This window comes from Pleurodeles waltl, chromosome 1_1 (genome assembly GCF_031143425.1).
Source record: "Pleurodeles waltl isolate 20211129_DDA chromosome 1_1, aPleWal1.hap1.20221129, whole genome shotgun sequence".
NCBI lineage: Eukaryota > Metazoa > Chordata > Amphibia > Caudata > Salamandridae > Pleurodeles > Pleurodeles waltl.
Genome location: NC_090436.1, coordinates 908,917,994 through 908,937,711, shown reverse-complemented (window position 1 = coordinate 908,937,711; position 19,718 = coordinate 908,917,994). Strand labels below are relative to the sequence as shown.

At 48.5% G+C, this 19,718-nt stretch overlaps 1 protein-coding gene across 1 annotated transcript in view; it reads right to left on the bottom strand.

Annotated features, from left to right (window-relative positions):
• Positions 1 to 19,718, bottom strand: part of KDM4C (lysine demethylase 4C) — a 1,395,856-nt gene that overhangs the window by 139,394 nt on the left and 1,236,744 nt on the right. Inside the window, exon 19 of the mRNA XM_069230128.1 lies at positions 13,290 to 13,460. Within this exon, the coding sequence (XP_069086229.1) occupies positions 13,290 to 13,460 (171 nt within the window). The remainder of the gene's footprint in view (positions 1 to 13,289; positions 13,461 to 19,718) is intronic.

Below are 19,718 nucleotides of genomic sequence, written 5' to 3'. Positions count from 1 at the left end.
CTTCTGGTCCTGGGGGCTGCGGATGCAGGGCTGGTTCCAGGCTTCGGGTCCCTTGTTACAGGCAGTCGCAGTCAGAGGGAGCCTCTGGATTCTCTCTGCAGGCGTCGCTGTGAGGGCTCAGGGGGGTCTTCTCTGGATCTCGAGGCAGGGGTCTCAGGTGCAGAGTGTGAAGTCTCACACTTCTGTCGGGAAACATGAAGTCTTTGGAAGTTGCTTCTTTGTTGCAACAAAGTTTCTGGTTTTGAGCAGGGCCGCTGCTCACTGGAGTTTCTTGGTCCTTTAGTCCAGGGTAGTCCTCTGAGGCTTCAGAGGTCGCTGGTCCCTGTCTGATGCGTCGCTGGCTGCAGGTTTTCGAAGTTGGAGACAGGCCGGTAGGGCTGGGGCCTAAGCAGTTGTCGTCGTCCGTCTTCTCTGTAGACTTGTAGGTCAGCAGCCCTTCTTGTTTCTTCAGGTTGCAGGAATCTGATTTCCTGGGTTCTGGGGTGCCCCTAAATACTAAATTTAGGGGTGTGTTTAGGTCTAGGACGGCAAGTAGCCAATGGCTACTGTCCTGGAGGGTGGCTACACCCTCTTTGTGCCTCCTCCTTGAGGGGAGGGGGGCACATCCCTATTCCTATTGGGGGAATCCTCCAAAATCAAGATGGAGGATTTCTAAAGGCAGGGGGTCACCTCAGCTCAGGACACCTTAGGGGCTTGTCCTGACTGGTGGGTGACTCCTCCTTGTTTTTCTCATTATCTCCCCTGGACTTGCCGCCAAAAGTGGGAGCTGTGTCCAGGGGGCAGGCATGTCCACTAGCTGGAGTGCCCTGGGGCATTGTAACACGAAACCTGAGCCTTTAAGGCTCACTGCTAGGTGTTACAGTTCCTGCAGGGGGGAGTTGTTAAGCACCTCCATCTATAGCAGGCTTTGTTTCTGGCCTCAGAGGGCACAAAGGCCTTCACCACAGAGGGTCAGAAACTCGTCTCTCAGCAGCAGGTTGGCACAGACCAGTCAGTCCTGCACTGAAGGAATGGGTAAAATACAGGGGGCATCTCTAAGATGCCCTCTGTGTGCATTTTTTAATAAATCCATCACTGGCATCAGTGTGGATTTATTATTCTGAGAAGTTTGATACCAAACTTCCCAGTATTCAGTGTAGCCATTATGGAGCTGTGGAGTTCGTTTGACAAACTCCCAGACCATATACTTAATATGGCCACATTGTACTTACAATGTCTAAGAATAGACTTAGACACTGTAGGGGCATATTGCTCATGCAGCTATGCCCTCACCTGTGGTATAGTGCACCCTGCCTTAGGGCTGTAAGGCATGCTAGAGGTGTGACTTACCTATGCCACAGGCAGTGTTTTGTGGGCTTGGCATCCTGAGGGGGTTGCCATGTCGACTTTGCCTTTTTCTCCCCACCAACACACACAATCTACAATGGCAGTGTGCATGTGTTAGGTGAGGGGTCCCTTAGGGTGGCACAACATATGTTGCAGCCCTTAAGGACCTTCCCTGGTCACAGGGCCCTTGGTACCACTGGTACCTTTTACAAGGGAATTATCTGTGTGCCAAGGGTGTGCCAATTGTGTTAACAATGGCACATTTTTAATGAAAGAACACTGGTGCTGGGGATCTGGTTAGCAGGGCCCCAGCACTCTTCTCAGTCAAATCAGCATCAATATCAGGCAAAAAGTGGGGGGTAACTGCAACAGGGAGCCATTTTCCTATACCAGCGATATAACACCACTCTCCTCAAAGATGCACAGAAACTGAGTGAATACTCAGTCAACCTCATTAACACGTTTCAAGTCCTGCAAGAACTAGCAGTTGACAGAGACCCAGATGAAAGTCAGTGGCAGAAGATCAAAGAAACAATGACATCAACATGCTGTACATACTTGGTCCTAAAAAAACACCAGCATTATGAATGGATGTCCACAGAGACTGCAAAATCCAAAACAGAAAGGAAAAGAAAGCTGCGGTCAGCACCAGTCGAACAAGAGCACAAAAAGTGAAAGCTCAAGACGAATACAGCAAAACCAACAAGAAAGCAAAGAGAAGCTTAAGAGCAGGCAAACGAAGATTCATTAATGGTCTTGCCACAGAAGCCCAGGAAGCAGCAAGCCATGGAAACCTGAAAGAATTCTATGACATATCAAGGAATCTCTCCAGCAGACACAGCAAGCTAGAAAGACCTACTAAAGACAAAGGTGGGAAGTCAATCATTGGTATCAATGGCCAACAACAAAGATATGTAGAGTTCTTTGAAGAATTGCTGAACCAGCCTGTGCCGCAGTCTCCACCAGACATACAGCCAGCTGACAAGGACTTGCCAATCAACTGAAGTACACTAACCTAGGACGAACTACAGCAAGTCAAACACCAGAGAAACGGGACGGCAGGAGGACCAGATCAGACATCCTACAGAGGCAGTGAAGGTAAAGTACAAGTTAATTACCTTCGGTAACAAAATATCTGGTAAAGACATATTCTAGTTGCAGATTCCTTACCTTAGAATTTCCCCCAGGTGTCAGACTGGATCCGGAGATTTTTTTTCTAGCAATACCCTTGCATGTCGGAAGGTGGCGTCGGTCAACTCTGGGGATGTCGTCGTCGTCGCCGGGATGACATCAGGATTAATACATAGAGGCCGCCTCAGCGCAGTGACGTCAGTTTCTTTTAACGACTTTCCATGCCAAAGCGCAAAGCCGCTAAGAACACTGAGACTGGTGCGCCAGAGCTAAAAACCTGAAGGGGGAATCCCTGTCCCTAGAAATCAGTTCACACGCGGGGAGGATGGGTGGGTTGGTAAGGAATCTGCAACTAGAATATGTCTCTACCAGATATTTTGTTACCGAAGGTACGTAACTTGTACATCTAATAGATACTTCTAATGGCAGATTCCTTACCTTAGAATAGATACCCAAGCAATGCCATCCTCGGTGGTGGGCTGCTGTAGGAGGCTGGACTGGCTTGTAGTGAGTACCAAGGGGTACTTACACCTTGCACCAGGCCCAGGTATCCCTTATTAGTGTATAGGGTGTCTAGCAGCTTAGGCTGATAGATAATGGTAGCTTAGCAGAGCAGCTTAGGCTGAACTAGGAGACGAGTGAAGCTCCTACAGTACCACTAGTGTCATATGCACAATATCATAAGAAAACACAATACACAGATATACTAAAAATAAAGGTACTTTATTTTTATGACAATATGCCAAAGTATCTCAGTGAGTACCCTCAGTATGAGGATAGCAAATATACACAAGATATATGTACACAATACCAAAAATATGCAGTATAGTATTAGAAAACAATGTATAGTTACAATAGGATGCAATGGGGACACATAGGGATAGGGGCAACACAAACCATATACTCCAAAAGTGGAATGCGAACCACGAATGGACCCCAAACCTATGTGACCTTGTAGAGGGTCGCTGGGACTGTAAGAAAACAGTGAGGGTTAGAAAAATAGCCCACCCCAAGACCCTGAAAAGTGAGTGCAAAGTGCACTAAAGTTCCCCAAAGAGCACAGAAGTCGTGATAGGGGAATTCTGCAGGAAAGACCAAAACCAGCAATGCAACAACAATGGATTTCCAGACGAGGGTACCTGTGGAACAAGGGGACCAAGTCCAAAAGTCACGATCAAGTCGAGAGTGGGCAGATGCCCAGGAAATGCCAGCTGTGGGTGCAAAGAAGCTGCTACTGGACAGTAGAAGCTGAGGGTTCTGCAAGAACGACAAGGGCTAGAAACTTCCCCTTTGGAGGATGGATGTCCCACGCCGTGGAGAGTCGTGCAGAAGTGTTTTCCTGCGGAAAGACCGTAAACAAGCCTTGCTAGCTGCAAAGCTCGCAGTTGGGGTTTTTGGGTGCTGCTGTGGCCCAGGAGGGACCAGGATGTCGCCAATTGCGTCAAGGGACAGAAGGGGCGCCCAGCAAGACAAGGAGCCCTCTCAGAAGCAGGCAGCACCCGCAGAAGTGCCGGAACAAGCACTACGAAGTGGAGTGAAACAGTGCTCACCCGAAGTTGCACAAAGGAGTCCCACGCCGCCGGAGGACAACTCAGGAGGTCGTGCAATGCAGGTTAGAGTGCTGTGGACCCAGGCTTGGCTGTGCACAAAGGATTCCCTCGGAAAGTGCACAGGAGCCGGAGTAGCTGCAAAACACGCGGTTCACGGCAATGCAGTCTGGCGTGGGGAGGCAAGGACTTACCTCCACCAAACTTGGACTGAAGAGTCACTGGACTGTGGGAGTCACTTGGACAGAGTTGCTGGATTCAAGGGACCTCGCTCGTCGTGCTGAGAGGAGACCCAGAGGACCGGTGATGCAGTTCTTTGCTGCCAGCGGTTGCAGGGGGACGATTCCGTTGACCCACGGGAGATTTCTTCGGAGCTTCTAGTGCAGAGAGGAGGCAGACTACCCCCACAGCATGCACCACCAGGAAAACAGTCGAGAAGGCGGCAGGATCAGCGTTACAGAGTTGCAGTAGTCGTCTTCGCTACTTTGTTGCAGTTTTGCAGGCTTCCAGCGCGGTCAGCAGTCGATATCTTGGCAGAAGGTGAAGAGAGAGATGCAGAGGAACTCGGATGAGCTCTTGCATTCGTTATCTAAGGAAATCCGCAAAGCAGAGACCCTAAATAGCCAGAAAAGAGGGTTTGGCTACTTAGGAGAGAAGATAGGCTAGCAACACCTGAAGGAGCCTATCAGATGGAGTCTCTGACGTCACCTGCTGGCCCTGGCCACTCAGAGCAGTCCAGTGTGCCAGCAGCACCTCTGTTTCCAAGATGGCAGAGGTCTGGAGCACACTGGAGGAGCTCTGGGCACCTCCCAGGGGAGGTGCAGGTCAGGGGAGTGGTCACTCCCCTTTCCTTTGTCCAGTTTCACGCCAGAGCAGGGCTGAGGGGTCCCTGAACCGGTGTAGACTGGCTTATGCAGAAATGGGCATCATCTGTGCCCATTAAAGCATTTCCAGAGGCTGGGGGAGGCTACTCCTCCCCAGCCCTGACACCTTTTTCCAAAGGAAGAGGGTGTAACACCCTCTCTCTGAGGAAGTCCTTTGTTCTGCCATCCTGGGCCAAGCCTGGCTGGACCCCAGGAGGACAGAAACCTGTCTGAGGGGTTGGCAGCAGCAGCAGCTGCAGTGAAACCCCGGGAAAGGCAGTTTGGCAGTACCCGGGTCTGTGCTACAGACCCGTGGGATCATGGGATTGTGCTAACAATGCCAGGATGGCATAGAGGGGGCAATTCCATGATCATAGACATGTTACATGGCCATATTCGGAGTTACCATTGTGAAGCTACACATAGGTATTGACCTATGTGTAGTGAACGCGTGTAATGGTGTCCCCGCACTCACAAAGTCTGGGGAATTTGCCCTGAACAATGTGGGGGCACCTTGGCTAGTGCCAGGGTGCCCACACACTAAGTAACTTTGCACCTAACCTTTACCAGGTAAAGGTTAGACATATAGGTGACTTATAAGTTACTTAAGTGCAGTGGTAAATGGCTGTGAAATAACGTGGACGTTATTTCACTCAGGCTGCAGTGTCAGGCCTGTGTAAGAATTGTCAGAGCTCCCTATGGGTGGCAAAAGAAATGCTGCAGCCCATAGGGATCTCCTGGAACCCCAATACCCTGGGTACCTCAGTACCATATACTAGGGAATTATAAGGGTGTTCCAGTATGCCAATGTAAATTGGTGAAATTGGTCACTAGCCTGTTAGTGACAATTTGGAAAGAAATGAGAGAGCATAACCACTGAGGTTCTGGATAGCAGAGCCTCAGTGAGACAGTTAGTCATAACACAGGTAACACATTCAGGGCACACTTAAGAGCAATGAGGCCCTGGCTGGCAGGGTCCCAGTGACACATACAACTAAAACAACATATATACAGTGAAAAATGGGGGTAACATGCCAGGCAAGATGGTACTTTCCTACAGCTGCGAACCAAGATCATACTAGGAAGTCCTGCAAGACCGAATGAGCAAAGTAGCTGGCTCGATGGACCCGACTGTCCAGGCAGTAGTGTTTAGCAAACATGTGCAGGGACGCCCATGTAGCTGCCTGGCACATTTCCAGGACAGGAACTCTGCGTGCCAATGCAGTGGAAGCAGCAGTCGGTCTGGTGGAGTGAGCACACAAGTCCTCAGGGGGCTGCATCTTGGCCAAAGCATAGCTCATCTTGATACAAAGAAGTACCCATCGAGAGATGGTACGTTTTTGCACCATCTTCCCTTTTTTCGCACCCACATACCCGACAAAGAGCTGATTGTCCACCCGGAAATCTTTTGTACGATTAAAATAGAACGCCAATGCTTTTTTTGGGTCCAGTATGTGCAGAGACGGGATCAACAGGTTTGTTGGTGCACCATGCTACAAATTTATGCCAATGACAAGCATATACAGTTTTGGTGGAGGGACGCCTGGCTGCCACGATAACATCACAGACTTCGAGTGGAAGATCAAAAGTCATCAACTATCGCCGCTCAATCTCCACGCATGAATGCGGAGATTGGACAATTTCGGCTCGAGAACCGTCCCTGTTGCTGGGACAGAAGATCCGCCTGAGGAGGCAGTCTGAGTCGAGGATCGATGGCCATACTCAATAGCATAGGATACCATACTCTCTGTACCCAGTCCAGAGCCACCAGGATGACTTGGACCCGGTCATTCCTGATCGTCTTGAGAGCTCTGGGCAGAAGTGGTATAGGCGGAAAGGAGGCCGGAGTTCCAATCGAGGCAAAAAGCGTCTCTGAGTGAGTGCCGCCTTGGAAACTCCAACGTGCAAAACAGCTGACAATGCACATTCTCTGTGGAGACAAACAGATCTAACCAAGGTTCTCCCCACTGCTGAAAGAGACCTTGTGCCACCTCTGGATGGATACGCCGTTCATGATCGGCTGTGCATCGACAGCTGAGCTTATCTGCTCTGGCCACCCCAACCCAGAAGTGACGCATCTGTCACTATAGATAGATCTGGTTGGGGGAGGGATCTGCAGTGGAACCAATGTGTATTCGAAAGCCACAACTGCATGTCTTTCGCAGCCCTTTCCGAGATATGGACCATGTCGGAGAGATTCCCCTGATGCTGCGCCCACTGGAACTTCAAGTCCCACTGCAGAGCCAGCATATGCCATCTAACATGTGTCACTAGCAGGATGCAGGAGGCCATGAGGTCCAGAAGCCTCAGAGTTAGTCTCACCGAAACCCAAGATGGAGGCTGAAAGATCAGAATCATAGCCTGAATATCTTGGACTCGCTTTGCGTAAGGATAAGGCCGAAACTGCACTGTGTCCAGAACAGCTCTAATGAAAGGGAGCATCTTAGAGGGAGTCAGGTGCGACTGCAGCACGTTTATAGTGAACCCCAGCGTGTGCAGGAGGTTCGCCGTAGTCTGAAGGTGGGAGACGACTTTCTGGGGCGAGCCTGCCTTCAACAGCCAGTCATTGAGGTAGGGGAAGACTGAGACCCCCTAACCTACGCAGATGAGCTGCAACCACCGCCATCACTTTCGCGAACACCTGAGGGTCGCTGATAAGGACGAAGGGGAGCATGGTAAACTGATAGTGCTCATGACCTACCACGAATCGTAGGTAATGTCTGTGGGCAGGCAGGATGGGGATGTGGAAATAAGCGCCCTGCAAGTCCAATGCTACCATGCAGTCTCCTGGGTCTAAGGCAGACAGAACCTGAGCCAGTGTGAGCATTTTGAATTTCTCCTTCTTGAGGAAGTAGTTAAGGTCCCAAAGGTCTAGGATAGGATGTAAGCCCTTGTCCTTTTTCAGCACTAGAAAGTAGCGGGAATAAAACCACGACCTACTTGGGGCACAGGGACTTTCTCTATAGCTCCCTTGGCCAAGAGAGCCGTGACTTCCTGGTGGAGAAGTGCCAAATGATCCTCCAGGATTTGGCTGAGTGATGGAGGCATGGCTGGTTGGGAAGATTCGAAAGGGAGGGAGTAGCCCTTTCTAATGATCTTCAAAACCCACCTGTCCGTAGTAATGGATTGCCAGTGGGGGCAGGTGATGGCAAATCCTGCCGCCAACTGGATAGGAGTGAGGGCATGGACTAGGAGGGTTTGGAGGCTGCAAAGGGGGCAGACGTGGACTGGGCAGACCTCTTGTTCCCTGTCCCATGTCCATGTGGGATTCCGCGTCCCTGGCCACACAGCGGCTAAACAGCATGGGTGGCACGGGGCTGGGCGGGGGACGTGACAGGGGCGAAAAGCGGACTGTGGGGGGTGAGGGGGAGAGGAAAGACCAAGGGACCGAACCATAGCCCGGGAATCCTTGAATCTCTCCAAGGCCGAGTCTGCTTTGTCTCCAAAGAGACGGGAGCCATCAAAGAGCATGTCAATGAGAGACTGTTGGACATCCCCAGAAAAACCAGAAGTGCGTAACCAGGGGCGGCGTCTCAAGGCCACAGTTGTGGCAACCGATCCGCCCAGAGAGTCAGTTGTGTCCAGCCCACATCAGATTGTGAACTTCCCGCATCTCTCCCATCATTGACAGCTTGGGAGACAATAGCACAGGCCTCCTCCTATATCTGCGGCAGGACTTGCGCAACCGTATCACACAGAGAGTGGGTACAGCGGCCCAAAAGGCATGAAGTGTTCACAGACCGCAGCAAGAGACTGCGCCTGAAGAAGAGGAAGCCTGGTTGACAAGACTCTCAGCCGTGGGGTGTTGGGACAGGAATTTAGGGTTGTTCAGAGCAGGCCGAAGGTGTGCGATAATCCTATTCACAGGAGCCACTGTGTTGGGTTTGGACCAAGTCCCCAAAAGGACATTGGTGAGGGCTTCATTGAATGGTAAAAGGGGCTCAGATGTGGAAGCCCCTAGCTGATGCACATCCGTCAGGAGGTTGAACCTGACCTCTACAGTAGGTAGCTCAAGGCCAAGGACCTCGGCCGCCCTACTGACCACCATACCCATAAGTCGCTCCCTCCGCCGTAGCCACGGTAGGAGGTGACAGCATGCCAGCATCTGGAGAAGTGTCCAGTCCACAGGCTTCGCCCAATTCCTATGCCGAGTCCCAAGATGGGTCATCCTGGTATTCATAAGGGTGCAGGGACCTCTACAATCCTTCCCCAAATTCATACCCATAGGAAAAGGGGTCCAAATCCGACCTGGGGTGAATAGGCCCCATCGAAGACAAAGGCGGCGTTGGCTGAGTCGTAGGGGATAAGGATCGGGTCGACATCGATAGTGGCCACTACTGACGTCGGGAACGTTGAAAATTGACCCGGTGCCGGGGAAGGTCTCAATGGTGCGACCGGCGCCGGTGAAGATCAGCGAGCGGATCCAGAGGGGACCTAGGTGACCAGAGCCGAAGCTGCTGGTGCAGAACCTGAAGGCTCCTCAACCGAACCACTTGGGCCCGAAAGCGCTGTATCAGGGTCGGTCCACCCAAAGATGAGGCGCATGGCCTCATAGAATTCCTTAAGTTGGGCGGGGGTCGCTCCGGCTCCCGGAAACTCAGGGAAGCGCAGAGTGGACCCAGACGCAGGCTCCGAGGACAGAGGCCTTAAGCGTTGATGCTCCTCCCGGGTTGCATCAGCCGAGTGATGGGGCGAAGTCGTACAGCGATGAGACCACTTTGACTTCTTCTTCTTCTTACTTGCACTCGAAGATTTTGAGGATGATGAGTGGTGATGGCTCCGCGAACAGTCTTGAGACCTTTCTCTTGAGCAAGACCGGGACCTATGCGGAGTCGGGTGCCAGGCCGCCAACAAGGCTTTTGGGTGCATGGCCTGGCACTCGGAGCACAACTTCGGTTCGTGGTCGCTATCGAGACACCACAAACAAACCCGATGTGGATCCGTCACCAACACCATGCGCTGACAGTCCTCGCACGGCTTGAACCCGGTCTTCGGGGACATCCTCAACGCACCAAAAGCTCACTAGAAAACTCAACAAAATGGTCAAAATCAGTCAAAAAGAGACGAGGGTAGCTCTCTCCGGATCAGCACGTGGCGCGGAAAGAAAATAACTGTTGTCATAGCGCTGAGGCAGTGTCTATGTACTACTCCTGATGTCATCACTGTGACTAGGACGCCAATGACGCCCGTGGAGTTGACAGACACCACCTACTGACCAGCAAGGGTATTTCTCGAAGAAAAATCTCCGGATCCAGTCTGACGCCTGTGGGAAATTCTAAGGTAAGGAATTTGCAACTAGAAGACTCTATGAGGTCACTGAAACCTCAGTAGCCATGTTCTACGACATGTTTGAAAGGATCTGGAAAAAGGTGCCATCATCAGACTGGAAGGAGTGTTATCTCATCAAGATCCCCTAGAAAGGTGACTTGAGTAACTGCACAAACTATAGAGAGATAACTCTTCTATCAATCCCAGGCAAAGTGTTCAACAGAGTCATCCTTAACAGAATGAAGGAACAAGTCAATGCTTGTCAGTTGCAAGACCAGCAAGTCCTTTAAAGTTAAGGGAAGGCTGCATTTATTCCGACCTGGTGCTGCTTCAGATCTTTGGGGCTGTAGGCGTGCCAGAGGGAAACAGAAAGGTACTAAAGGAGCTCACCATTGCCTCCCTCAGGACTTGTTTTTGTGTCACCGATGGCGCCGGAAAACTTGGGTTGAGTCTGCATAAGCCATTGGAGACTGGGACAGAGATCAAGATGCACTTTGTGTCCACACAACTTCTCATTAAGAGAGTGGCAGGAAGAGGGAGAGTCATGCTTCAGTTTCTTATGTTTCTTTTTCAATGAGGACTTAACAACTTATGACTTCGAGAGGGAAGAGGTCTTTTTGGAGGAACAGCATTGAGAATGGGAATGGGTCTGCATACTTGAAAAGCCCTTACATGCCTTCTGCCAGTGTTCAACAAAATAGAGCTTGGGTTTGCAGTATCAGATCAACTTGGGATTCATCCTGACACAGTCTGCACATGCCTTGTCTAGGTACCAGACAGAACTGGTGCAGGCTGGTCACAGACATCTGTTTGTAACAAGGTTTAAACCAGGTGTCTCCACCAAGTGGATCAGTACCTCTTCAAAGTAGCTCACAGCCAGGAGTTCATTTTTAAATCAGCACAGGGTCACATTTTTCATTTTAAAGTTAAGGGAAGGATGTGTTTATTTTACATTATTATCTTCAAGCCACAGATAGCAGGGCCTGATAACGCGCAGTGCTGGAGTCAGATTTATGACCCCAGGCACAGAGATGAAGGAGTGATGTTTAAATCTTAAATAAAAGTTCTTGTCAACTCAATATTGGAGGGGAGACCAAAATGATGTTTCACAATGCTTTTAAATTGGGGGAAATGAAAATGAAAAGCTACCTTATGATTAAGTTAACTTTCATTTGAATTTTCTCAAAGTTTGTTTTCCAAGGTGTTGCATTTGTTAACAGCAGGCCTCTTGCCCCAATTATCAGTAGAACACAGTGCCATATTTATAACTGGAAAAAACAGTCATTTTTTAAATAGAAGTTCGAAAGTGCAGATGAATGTTCCATATTATAACAAAAAAAGGGTTGAAAAAAATGGCTGCATGTTTGTGTTATACATGTAACGGTGCCACATATGGTGAAAGGTACGTCCTATGCCACAAGTACAAACAACACAGGCTCTCAGTTACCCATACACGTACATCCGAGTCTATGCACACATGTTCATACATCCCCAAAGACCACACTCTCCCTAAAACACATGGCAGCCCTGTCATAGTGCCCTAAAGTGTTGTGTTAAAACCATAGTATCTGGCTTTATGGACATTAGGCTTAAAGTAAACGAGGCTAGGTGTGAGGGTGTCTAGTAAAAATGCACTAGTTGCTTAGCCTTCGGTAGCTCAGGATTATTTTTAGAGATCAGAAGTAGCTCTTGTTACAGGAAAAGTTGGAGACCCCGATCTATCATTCTACAGGTGAACAGGACATGAACATCGAGTCAGAGCATGGGGTGGGGGGATGTTTATATCCAACCAAGTTGCCCCTATATCAGCTAAGGGCCCCCTTCCAATTACTACTGCCAGAGATCTTCAAGGGTACTAAGAACTGCGAATGTTCATCCTGTGACCATCTAATTTTACTATCCTTCCATTGAGTGTGGGCATTTTTTTTTAAATGCCCGACTATAGTCTGTAAGTCCTGTTCTTACAGCCTTCAGGCACTTTGCTAAGAGTCCGATATTCAGGGGTGAAGAGCAGGTGGCTGTGACTGTACATTCAAGCCTTGGTCATTCCATGGTCATTTCTCAGGCATGAGGTGGAATAATTGCTTTCCAGGTCCCAAACCAGCCTCCTGTGTTGTAGCCCATTCAGAGTCTGCTAAAGGAGGCTCCATGCTGCCCCAGAGGCAACCCACGTAACTGACCAAAACGTAGTCGAATATTTTAGTGGTGCTGCGTGCAAAGTCGAGGAGGATCCACAGCCTCAGACAAGTGCATGCTGTGGGAGGGCACAGTGGCCAAGGAGCAGATTCTGTCTCACCCATCTCTGTGTGGCTGGGCCTGCATTTGCATTGCTTGTGGCGGGAAGGAGTCACTACAGCATCAGTGCCCCTTTCATATCACATCCATAATACCAATACAAGTTGGGGTCAGTATTGGTTCCCCTTGTTCCTTAATCAGTAGGGTCCACATTCGCCCTCTTTCCAGGACGGCAAGAAAATTCACGGATTAGCTCGCTTGTTCTTTGGCTGGTCCTGCCCTTTTATCTCAACACCCTCACTAAATTATGTCACTCACTACTCTCGCTAGCACTTATGTCCACAAACTGACCTAGGCTTTCACTAAGAACGTTTACTATGATGAATACAAGAAAATGACATGGGGTTCTTTACCGGACTGTGCTGAGGTTTTAGGATGCATCATTCTTAAGACAATTCCAAACTTTGAGTTAATGAAAAAAACGCATTGGGATTGCTTCACAAAAACGTCGATCCATTTTGTTTTTTCTGATACCCTTTCTGTGAAACACATTTAACTTTTCAATATCAAACATATTCAGCATAGAACCATTGAACAGGAGATAAAATGAGTTATAAACAGTTACAAATCAATGCAATAACAAAATAAATATCAGCACTTGCTCTTTTGTCAATAAATGGTCAAGGAATACATCACAAATTAGGGCCTTAATTGGAGTTTGGCAGGTGCGTGACATCGCCTAAAGTGGCAAAAGTCCTATCTATCTGATCTAAAGTGTGAGTAGATAAATAATTCACGTTTTGAAGGACGTCCCGCACCCACCAAACTCTTAAAAAAAACAACAACAAAAACCTTCAATTAAAAATCTGGCTTTAAAGAAATGAAAAATGAATGCAGAGCTCAATCAGTAGATACTCACAACGATATCTTCAGGGAAAGTGTCTCTGCTGAAAGAACCATCATCAAAAACTATTTCATAGAAGGTCTGGAGAGTTATACTTATTACTTTGCAGCTGTAATATCTTGTGTTCCTGTGTTTTGCAATGACTGTCTGATCCACAGATATCGCTTTCTTGTCTACATTCGTTCGCTTTAAAAACAAAAAGACACAAGATTGACCTTTATAATTCTTAAAGTGTCAGCATTTGGCTGAAAATGCAAAAGAATCTCCAAGCTCACAAAAGCACAACACAAACGAACTAAGGCGGCTGGAGTTAGTATACACAAAAGAAGGGCAATTTTTTTTCAACCGTAGCTAAAGGAATCCTGCAAAAACTAGGTAAATAAGAAACCATGCATTTCAGTTAAACGGCATAACTACAATATAAATCAGTTGCACATTTGGTCAAAGCTGGAAAAAACACAAGGCATTCAATTAAATCATCGTGTTTACTCCGCAGACCCATGAGAGATTAAAAACACACTTTGAGGCGTGGGCTGAAGGGCATGGAGCAGATTGGACTTCTGCTAGGTCCGACCGGGCCCCATCATCATTTGCTCTCATCAGAGGCCCAAACCGGCCTGGACTCCGGAACCTGTTCTATCCATCAGCATTGAATTAGTTGGAACTATATGTGCCACACCAACACTCTTTTCCCAGCAGTGATGGGCAGCGTTTCCATGACGTGATACAACTGCTCTGGGGGCTGGGGCAGGTGGACAGGGGACCACAGAGACACAACTGGACACGATGGAACGTCACCTACCTGGGTGGTGTGATGAATCAGGAGGGGAAGCACCTACCATTATGACAGCAAACAGCTCCACAGGCCCTGACAGCAAGGGGGTTGATCTAGTGGCGGGGAGGAGTAACCAAAACAAGGAGTCAAGGCCTTAGGGGAGAAACTACTGTGGGTGACACTGCCAGAGAGTTCTAAATGAGCGGGGTGCCACAACCACAGTCTTGGCTGTGCAACTCACCTTCTTGCACACTGGCACGACTGACAGTGACCAAGTTATTGACAAGCTGCTTGTACCAGGTGGCTTACCTCTATTCGCCCCACACAACTAGCTGCAGGTGCCTTCTTGCCTGGTGAAACGGCCCTTGACAGCCCTGGACTGAAGGTAGCAGTGATGCTGAAGTCCTGAGACAGAGCGAGTGCTCCCCAGCTTTGGTGTGGGACAGGAGATCCCCTGCTCTCACCAGTGGAGTGCCTGAAGAAACAACACAATGCACATTGGCTCTGGACTTAGAGACTCTAAATATGCAACTGGATGCGAGGGGCCTCAGTGATCCAAGTTGAAGACCAAGCACAGAGACCCCAGGTATTTAGCAAACTGGTGGCAGCCTGAGCCACATATGTTGAAGCCTAGGTCAGTTCCCTGCCCAAGACGTCTTTGTGAATACTAAGGCAGTACACCCCATTACATGTTGCAACTGGGCGGTAAAGACAGAGGCTGAGGATTGGGAGAGTATAAGAAACAAACGATTAGCAAATCAGGTATCCTTGATAATTGGAGGCGACTTAGCCCTGCTCCAGTGACCCTACTCACTACTAATCAGTGAAATCCCCATTGACCCTGCACTGGTTACCAGTTAAACAGCCCTAAGTGGGAAGGGTATGCCCAGACGTGGGTCCCGTGCTTCCCATGCCACTGGATTCAAGCTAGCCTGGCTGATGAGGGGTGAAACCCCGAAACCGGTCCCAGGATGCTGGTTTCCAGTCCAGGGAAGACCTGGCCTAGCAGTTCGGGCTGGACTGTTCCCATGGGGAACAGGGTCAAGACTGATTTGCATATGGCTGGTTCCAAACTGGAATGGCATGGGCAGCAAAAAAACGATGGATTAAACCCAGATCTTTGACTGGGGGTGAATGTTTGACAATGTTCAGCATTCCGTCCATCACTTGTTGTTTTTGCATTTGTCGCCCTAAGTGGGAAGGGTATGCCCAGACGTGGGTCCCGTGCTTCCCATGCCACTGGATTCAAGCTAGCCTGGTTGATGAGGGGTGAAACCCCGAATCCGGTCCCAGGATGCTTGTTTCCAGTCCAGGGAAGACCTGGCCTAGCAGTTCGGGCTGGACTGTTCCCATGGGGAACAGGGTCAAGACTGATTTGCATATGGCTGGGTCCAAACTGGAATGGCATGGGCAGCAAAAAAACGATGGATTAAACCCAGATCTTTGACTGGGGGTGAATGTTTGACAATGTTCAGCATTCCGTCCATCACTTGTTGTTTTTGCATTTACCAGTTAAACAGCCCCCTGCTCTTGTGACAAGAGAAGCAGATAAACTAATCTCTAACTACAGGGTGGATCTAGACTGTTCTAATAATACAGCAGGAACATACAGATATACACTACAGATCAAATACTGATAACTGGCTGGCATTCTTTGAGAAACTATCAGTACTAATGAGAGCTGCGAGGCTGACCCCAGTAAAAAGATGTCAACAAAAGCAAACAATAAAAGGCATGTTGTCTTCCAAGAGGAGGAAGAGAACAAAAAGGTGCCAGATCCTCAATGTAAAGATCAGCAGAAGTGACACGCAGCAAGCAGTCTGCAAGAAAACCTGTATCTCTTCTTAAGAGAGATAAAGCAAGAAGTGGCAAATATTTGGAGTGACATACATTCTTGATTTGTGAGGTGCAAAAAAACGTGGGGGGGACTCGCAAACTCTTGCTGGCTTGAAAATGTCCGCAAAAGAATGCTCAGAAGAATTACATCAACTGGGACTAATAGGAGCTCTAATGCCAGAAGAGCAATACAGCAACCAAATGCTGACGGACAAAGGCTTATTGGGACTCTTCCTAATTTCATTAAGATACAGGAGCGTCCCAGGAATGAAAAAGGCTAGCAAAAAACCTGAAGACCCTTTGATGCAAAAATCGACTCTAGATCCATTTGGAAATGATGCATAGATTAGCTGCATGTAGCACAAGATGAGAAACACCTCTGGATATCCTGACACAAGTATATTTTTCTATGAAGAGATAATGGCAGTGATGAGCTACAAATATGGTGTTTCCTTAGAAAACCACACCCTTCAGCTTTTTCATGACCTCTCTGCATCCACTTGAGTAGTCAAGACTTTCAGCAGACCACTTTCTTCAAGAATATCAATATCCACAATCAGTTGGGCCATCCGTTTTGACTTTATTTATGAAAGGAATATTGAGAAGTATCTAGTAAGGACAAATGATGACGTCTGCTTCATCCTATGCCAGGATGAAAGGCAGGCCGGGAACCAAGAAGGACTACTTGGTTCCAAGGTGGCCCAACCTGCTTAGAGAAATGTTCAGCACACTAAGCAAAGAATTTCAACGTCCACAGGAGAAAGCAAGAGAGCCAAGACCAAAGCAATAAGGCAAGTTCAGAAACTTAGTACCTCAAGAGAAGACACAAACTGACAAATTGACAAAAATGGACTAGATAACAGACTAAGGTGCCAAACGGATGTTTTTTTAAGCAGCACTAGTTCCTTTAAGAGGCAAGGACTTTTTCTTAAATATAATATTTGTAAATACTAACTCAGAGTTTGTAGTCTGTTCGGTGTCACAGGCCAGCATCTCCGAGTTGGTAGGCAATTGCAGGGAGCCACAAACCCTGTGAATGGTGGATAAGCAAATCAACCCAATACTATATAGGTCGGTTCACAAAATCAGAAGTTGTAAAAAGTCAATGCACAATTTTACCTTTGGACCCAAAAGTGAGAGATGACGCTATATATCTAACAGCTGGTGTATTTAAAGAACAATTAATAATACCCTCATCCACCATCCTTTAAATAATGCATACTTAGGTTACAAAACAAGACATGAGGACAATTATTATCACGTCTATGATTCATGTACTTAAATGTAAGAATCATTCATTGAACACAGGTACCTTTCTGCCATATTTTCAAAACAGGCCTAATCCATAGAAACAACCAAAAAATAGAATCCATTCACCAAACAAAATCATTTACACATTTTACAGTGTGTTCACAGTAAAGATAATTTATATTCATTAGACATATTTTTTAAATGAAACAAGTGTACCTAATCCATAAAAACTAATCCATAAACACAATCAAATGTCATCACCCGGTGGGCCTGGCCTGGTTGGCAAGGGCGTACGATGCCTGGAAAGTGGCTCTCGAGACGGTCAGAGGCCCCAGAGCAATTTCTCCTTAACAATTGGCAGCCGCAACACAGCAGTTTGAGGCATCAGTTTCCGGAGAGGCAACAGTGGTAACGCAAAGTCTGAATTCGTCCGACCCCAAGATTTAAGAGGGGAAAAGGCTACGGAGGGCTGCAGATGAGTGCCAGCAAGAAAAGCCTTAAGTGGAGTACAGCTGTAGCAGCCTGCGGATGCCTTCCCCTTGTGCAATTGAAGAGATGAGCAGTCGGCCCGTGTTGACCAGGAGCCAGGGAGACTGGTGGGGTCACTAGGAAACACCCTTATGGTGAGCGGCTGGGAGTAGAGCTTACCGCTCCCGACACAGAGGGAGACATGAAGTGGAGAGCCTGAGAACAGGTGGGGCGAGCCTGAGAACAGGTGTGGTGACCCTGAGCTCCGCACTGAAACAGCCACTTGGGCCTCCTGTGCAGACGAGAGCAGGCCCAGAGGTGAAGTGAATTGAGGTCCCCTCTAATTGCGGTGGACAGAAACAAGAGTTTATAACCTAGGATGGGGGCAGAAACAAACCTTAATAGTAATGACAAAACCAAACTGTGAGGGGAAATCAACCACAGTGTTCACGGGAGAAACTGTATGTGGGGACTTGGGTCTTTACTCTGTCCCCTTCCCTCTCCCCCCTCAACACCAAACCCACCTCCTTGGCATGCATAGATGATTGCTTACGGTCGTGTAAAAACCCTCTGAGTCCTCTTCTAAGTCAAAGCTTGAGTGCTGTGGGAGAGGATACTTGCTGCAGACTGTTCGATATTATATGCAGAACGTCCGCAGGTCTCCTTTTTCTCTCCATCCCCCAACTTTCCTTTAATGCTTCTGAACACTGCAGATGGTCCGGCGGATCCTGGGGGCCCAGGAACAGGGTCAGCCAGAGGGGAGTTAAAGGACTCTCTGCGCCAGGGGTGCTGCGGTCATAGAGAATGGGTTGCCTCGAAGGGGGATACCGACCATGGGAGCTGTCTGACACCTTTATTAACTAAAGAGGCAGTTCTGAGGGCTGATGAGCTGTGATTCTTTAGCTGTGAGCACTTCGGTAGCTACTAAAAGTGTCCATCATCTGTATGCATTGCCCTTAAAAACAATCCCAGCAACCAAAGCTAAAGTCTTGGATACTAACATGGTTAAGCCACACACAGAAAAAGGGGGGGCCACATACACAGCAACTGGGGACAAGCACCAGGATAAGGAAGAAAGTGTTGCCAAACTTGATGCGCACATGGCGGTGATCTTGGCAGCTATAAAGGGCAAAAAACTACACGAAGTACACGTCACAGCAGTAGCGGGGGCGGTGGAGCTACTGCAATATGACTAGAAAAAAATGGCTGACCGAGTCAAGAAGGCTAAGGACACCTTAGGGATGAAGGTGCCACAGGTGAAAGACCTCACTCAGAAAACTGCGGCAATGGAACGAGAGGTACGTCAACTGGTGAATAGACTTGATGATGTGGAGGGCAGATCTCAAAGTCACAGCTTTGCACTATTGGGGGTGCCAGAGAAGGCGGAGTGTCTGTCCCTGGAGCTCTATGTGGAAGACTGGTGGGAAGAAACAGTTTTACAAGGAAAGCAGTCTCTTTTTTCTCTGTTGAATGGGCTCATAGAATCCTGGCGCTTCCTCCATTGCCGGGAGCCCATTCACACCCGATAATTGCAGAGATGTGATTCTCCAAGCTGCAAGGAAACACAGCCCCTGGATAACAGATGGGTACGAAGTTAACCTATACCCAGACTACACCACCCAGGTACAAAAAGAAAGGGGAGCAGACATCCAAGTCAAAAGGGTGCTGCATAAACTAGAACTAAAATATGCCCTCCTCTACCCAGCAAAATTACAGGTCATCCATGAGGAGAAAACACATTTTCTGATGACGCCACATGAGGCTTGGACATGGCTAGAGAACAGGGGTGTGTGGTCTGCCAGAGTGGAGACAAGGGAGAAATGGACAAAGGAGAGGACCTGCCCTAGAAATAATAAGAAAAACAACAAGGCCTCACAAAGCAAGGAACAGATGAAAGCAGTGTAGCAAAAGGCAGTCCTGGAACTTAAACTAAATAGACACACCCTGGGAAACAATAGATGGAGATCTCTGGTCCCGGAGAGCAGCTCAGAACACAGAGAGACGGAACACAGCTCCCAAGAAGACATGTTACCCATAGCCAAGCCTATGACAGTGGACCAATTGGGATAGCAGGGCCCCAACAATTATAAGCCCTCGCACTGGGGGACTCGGCT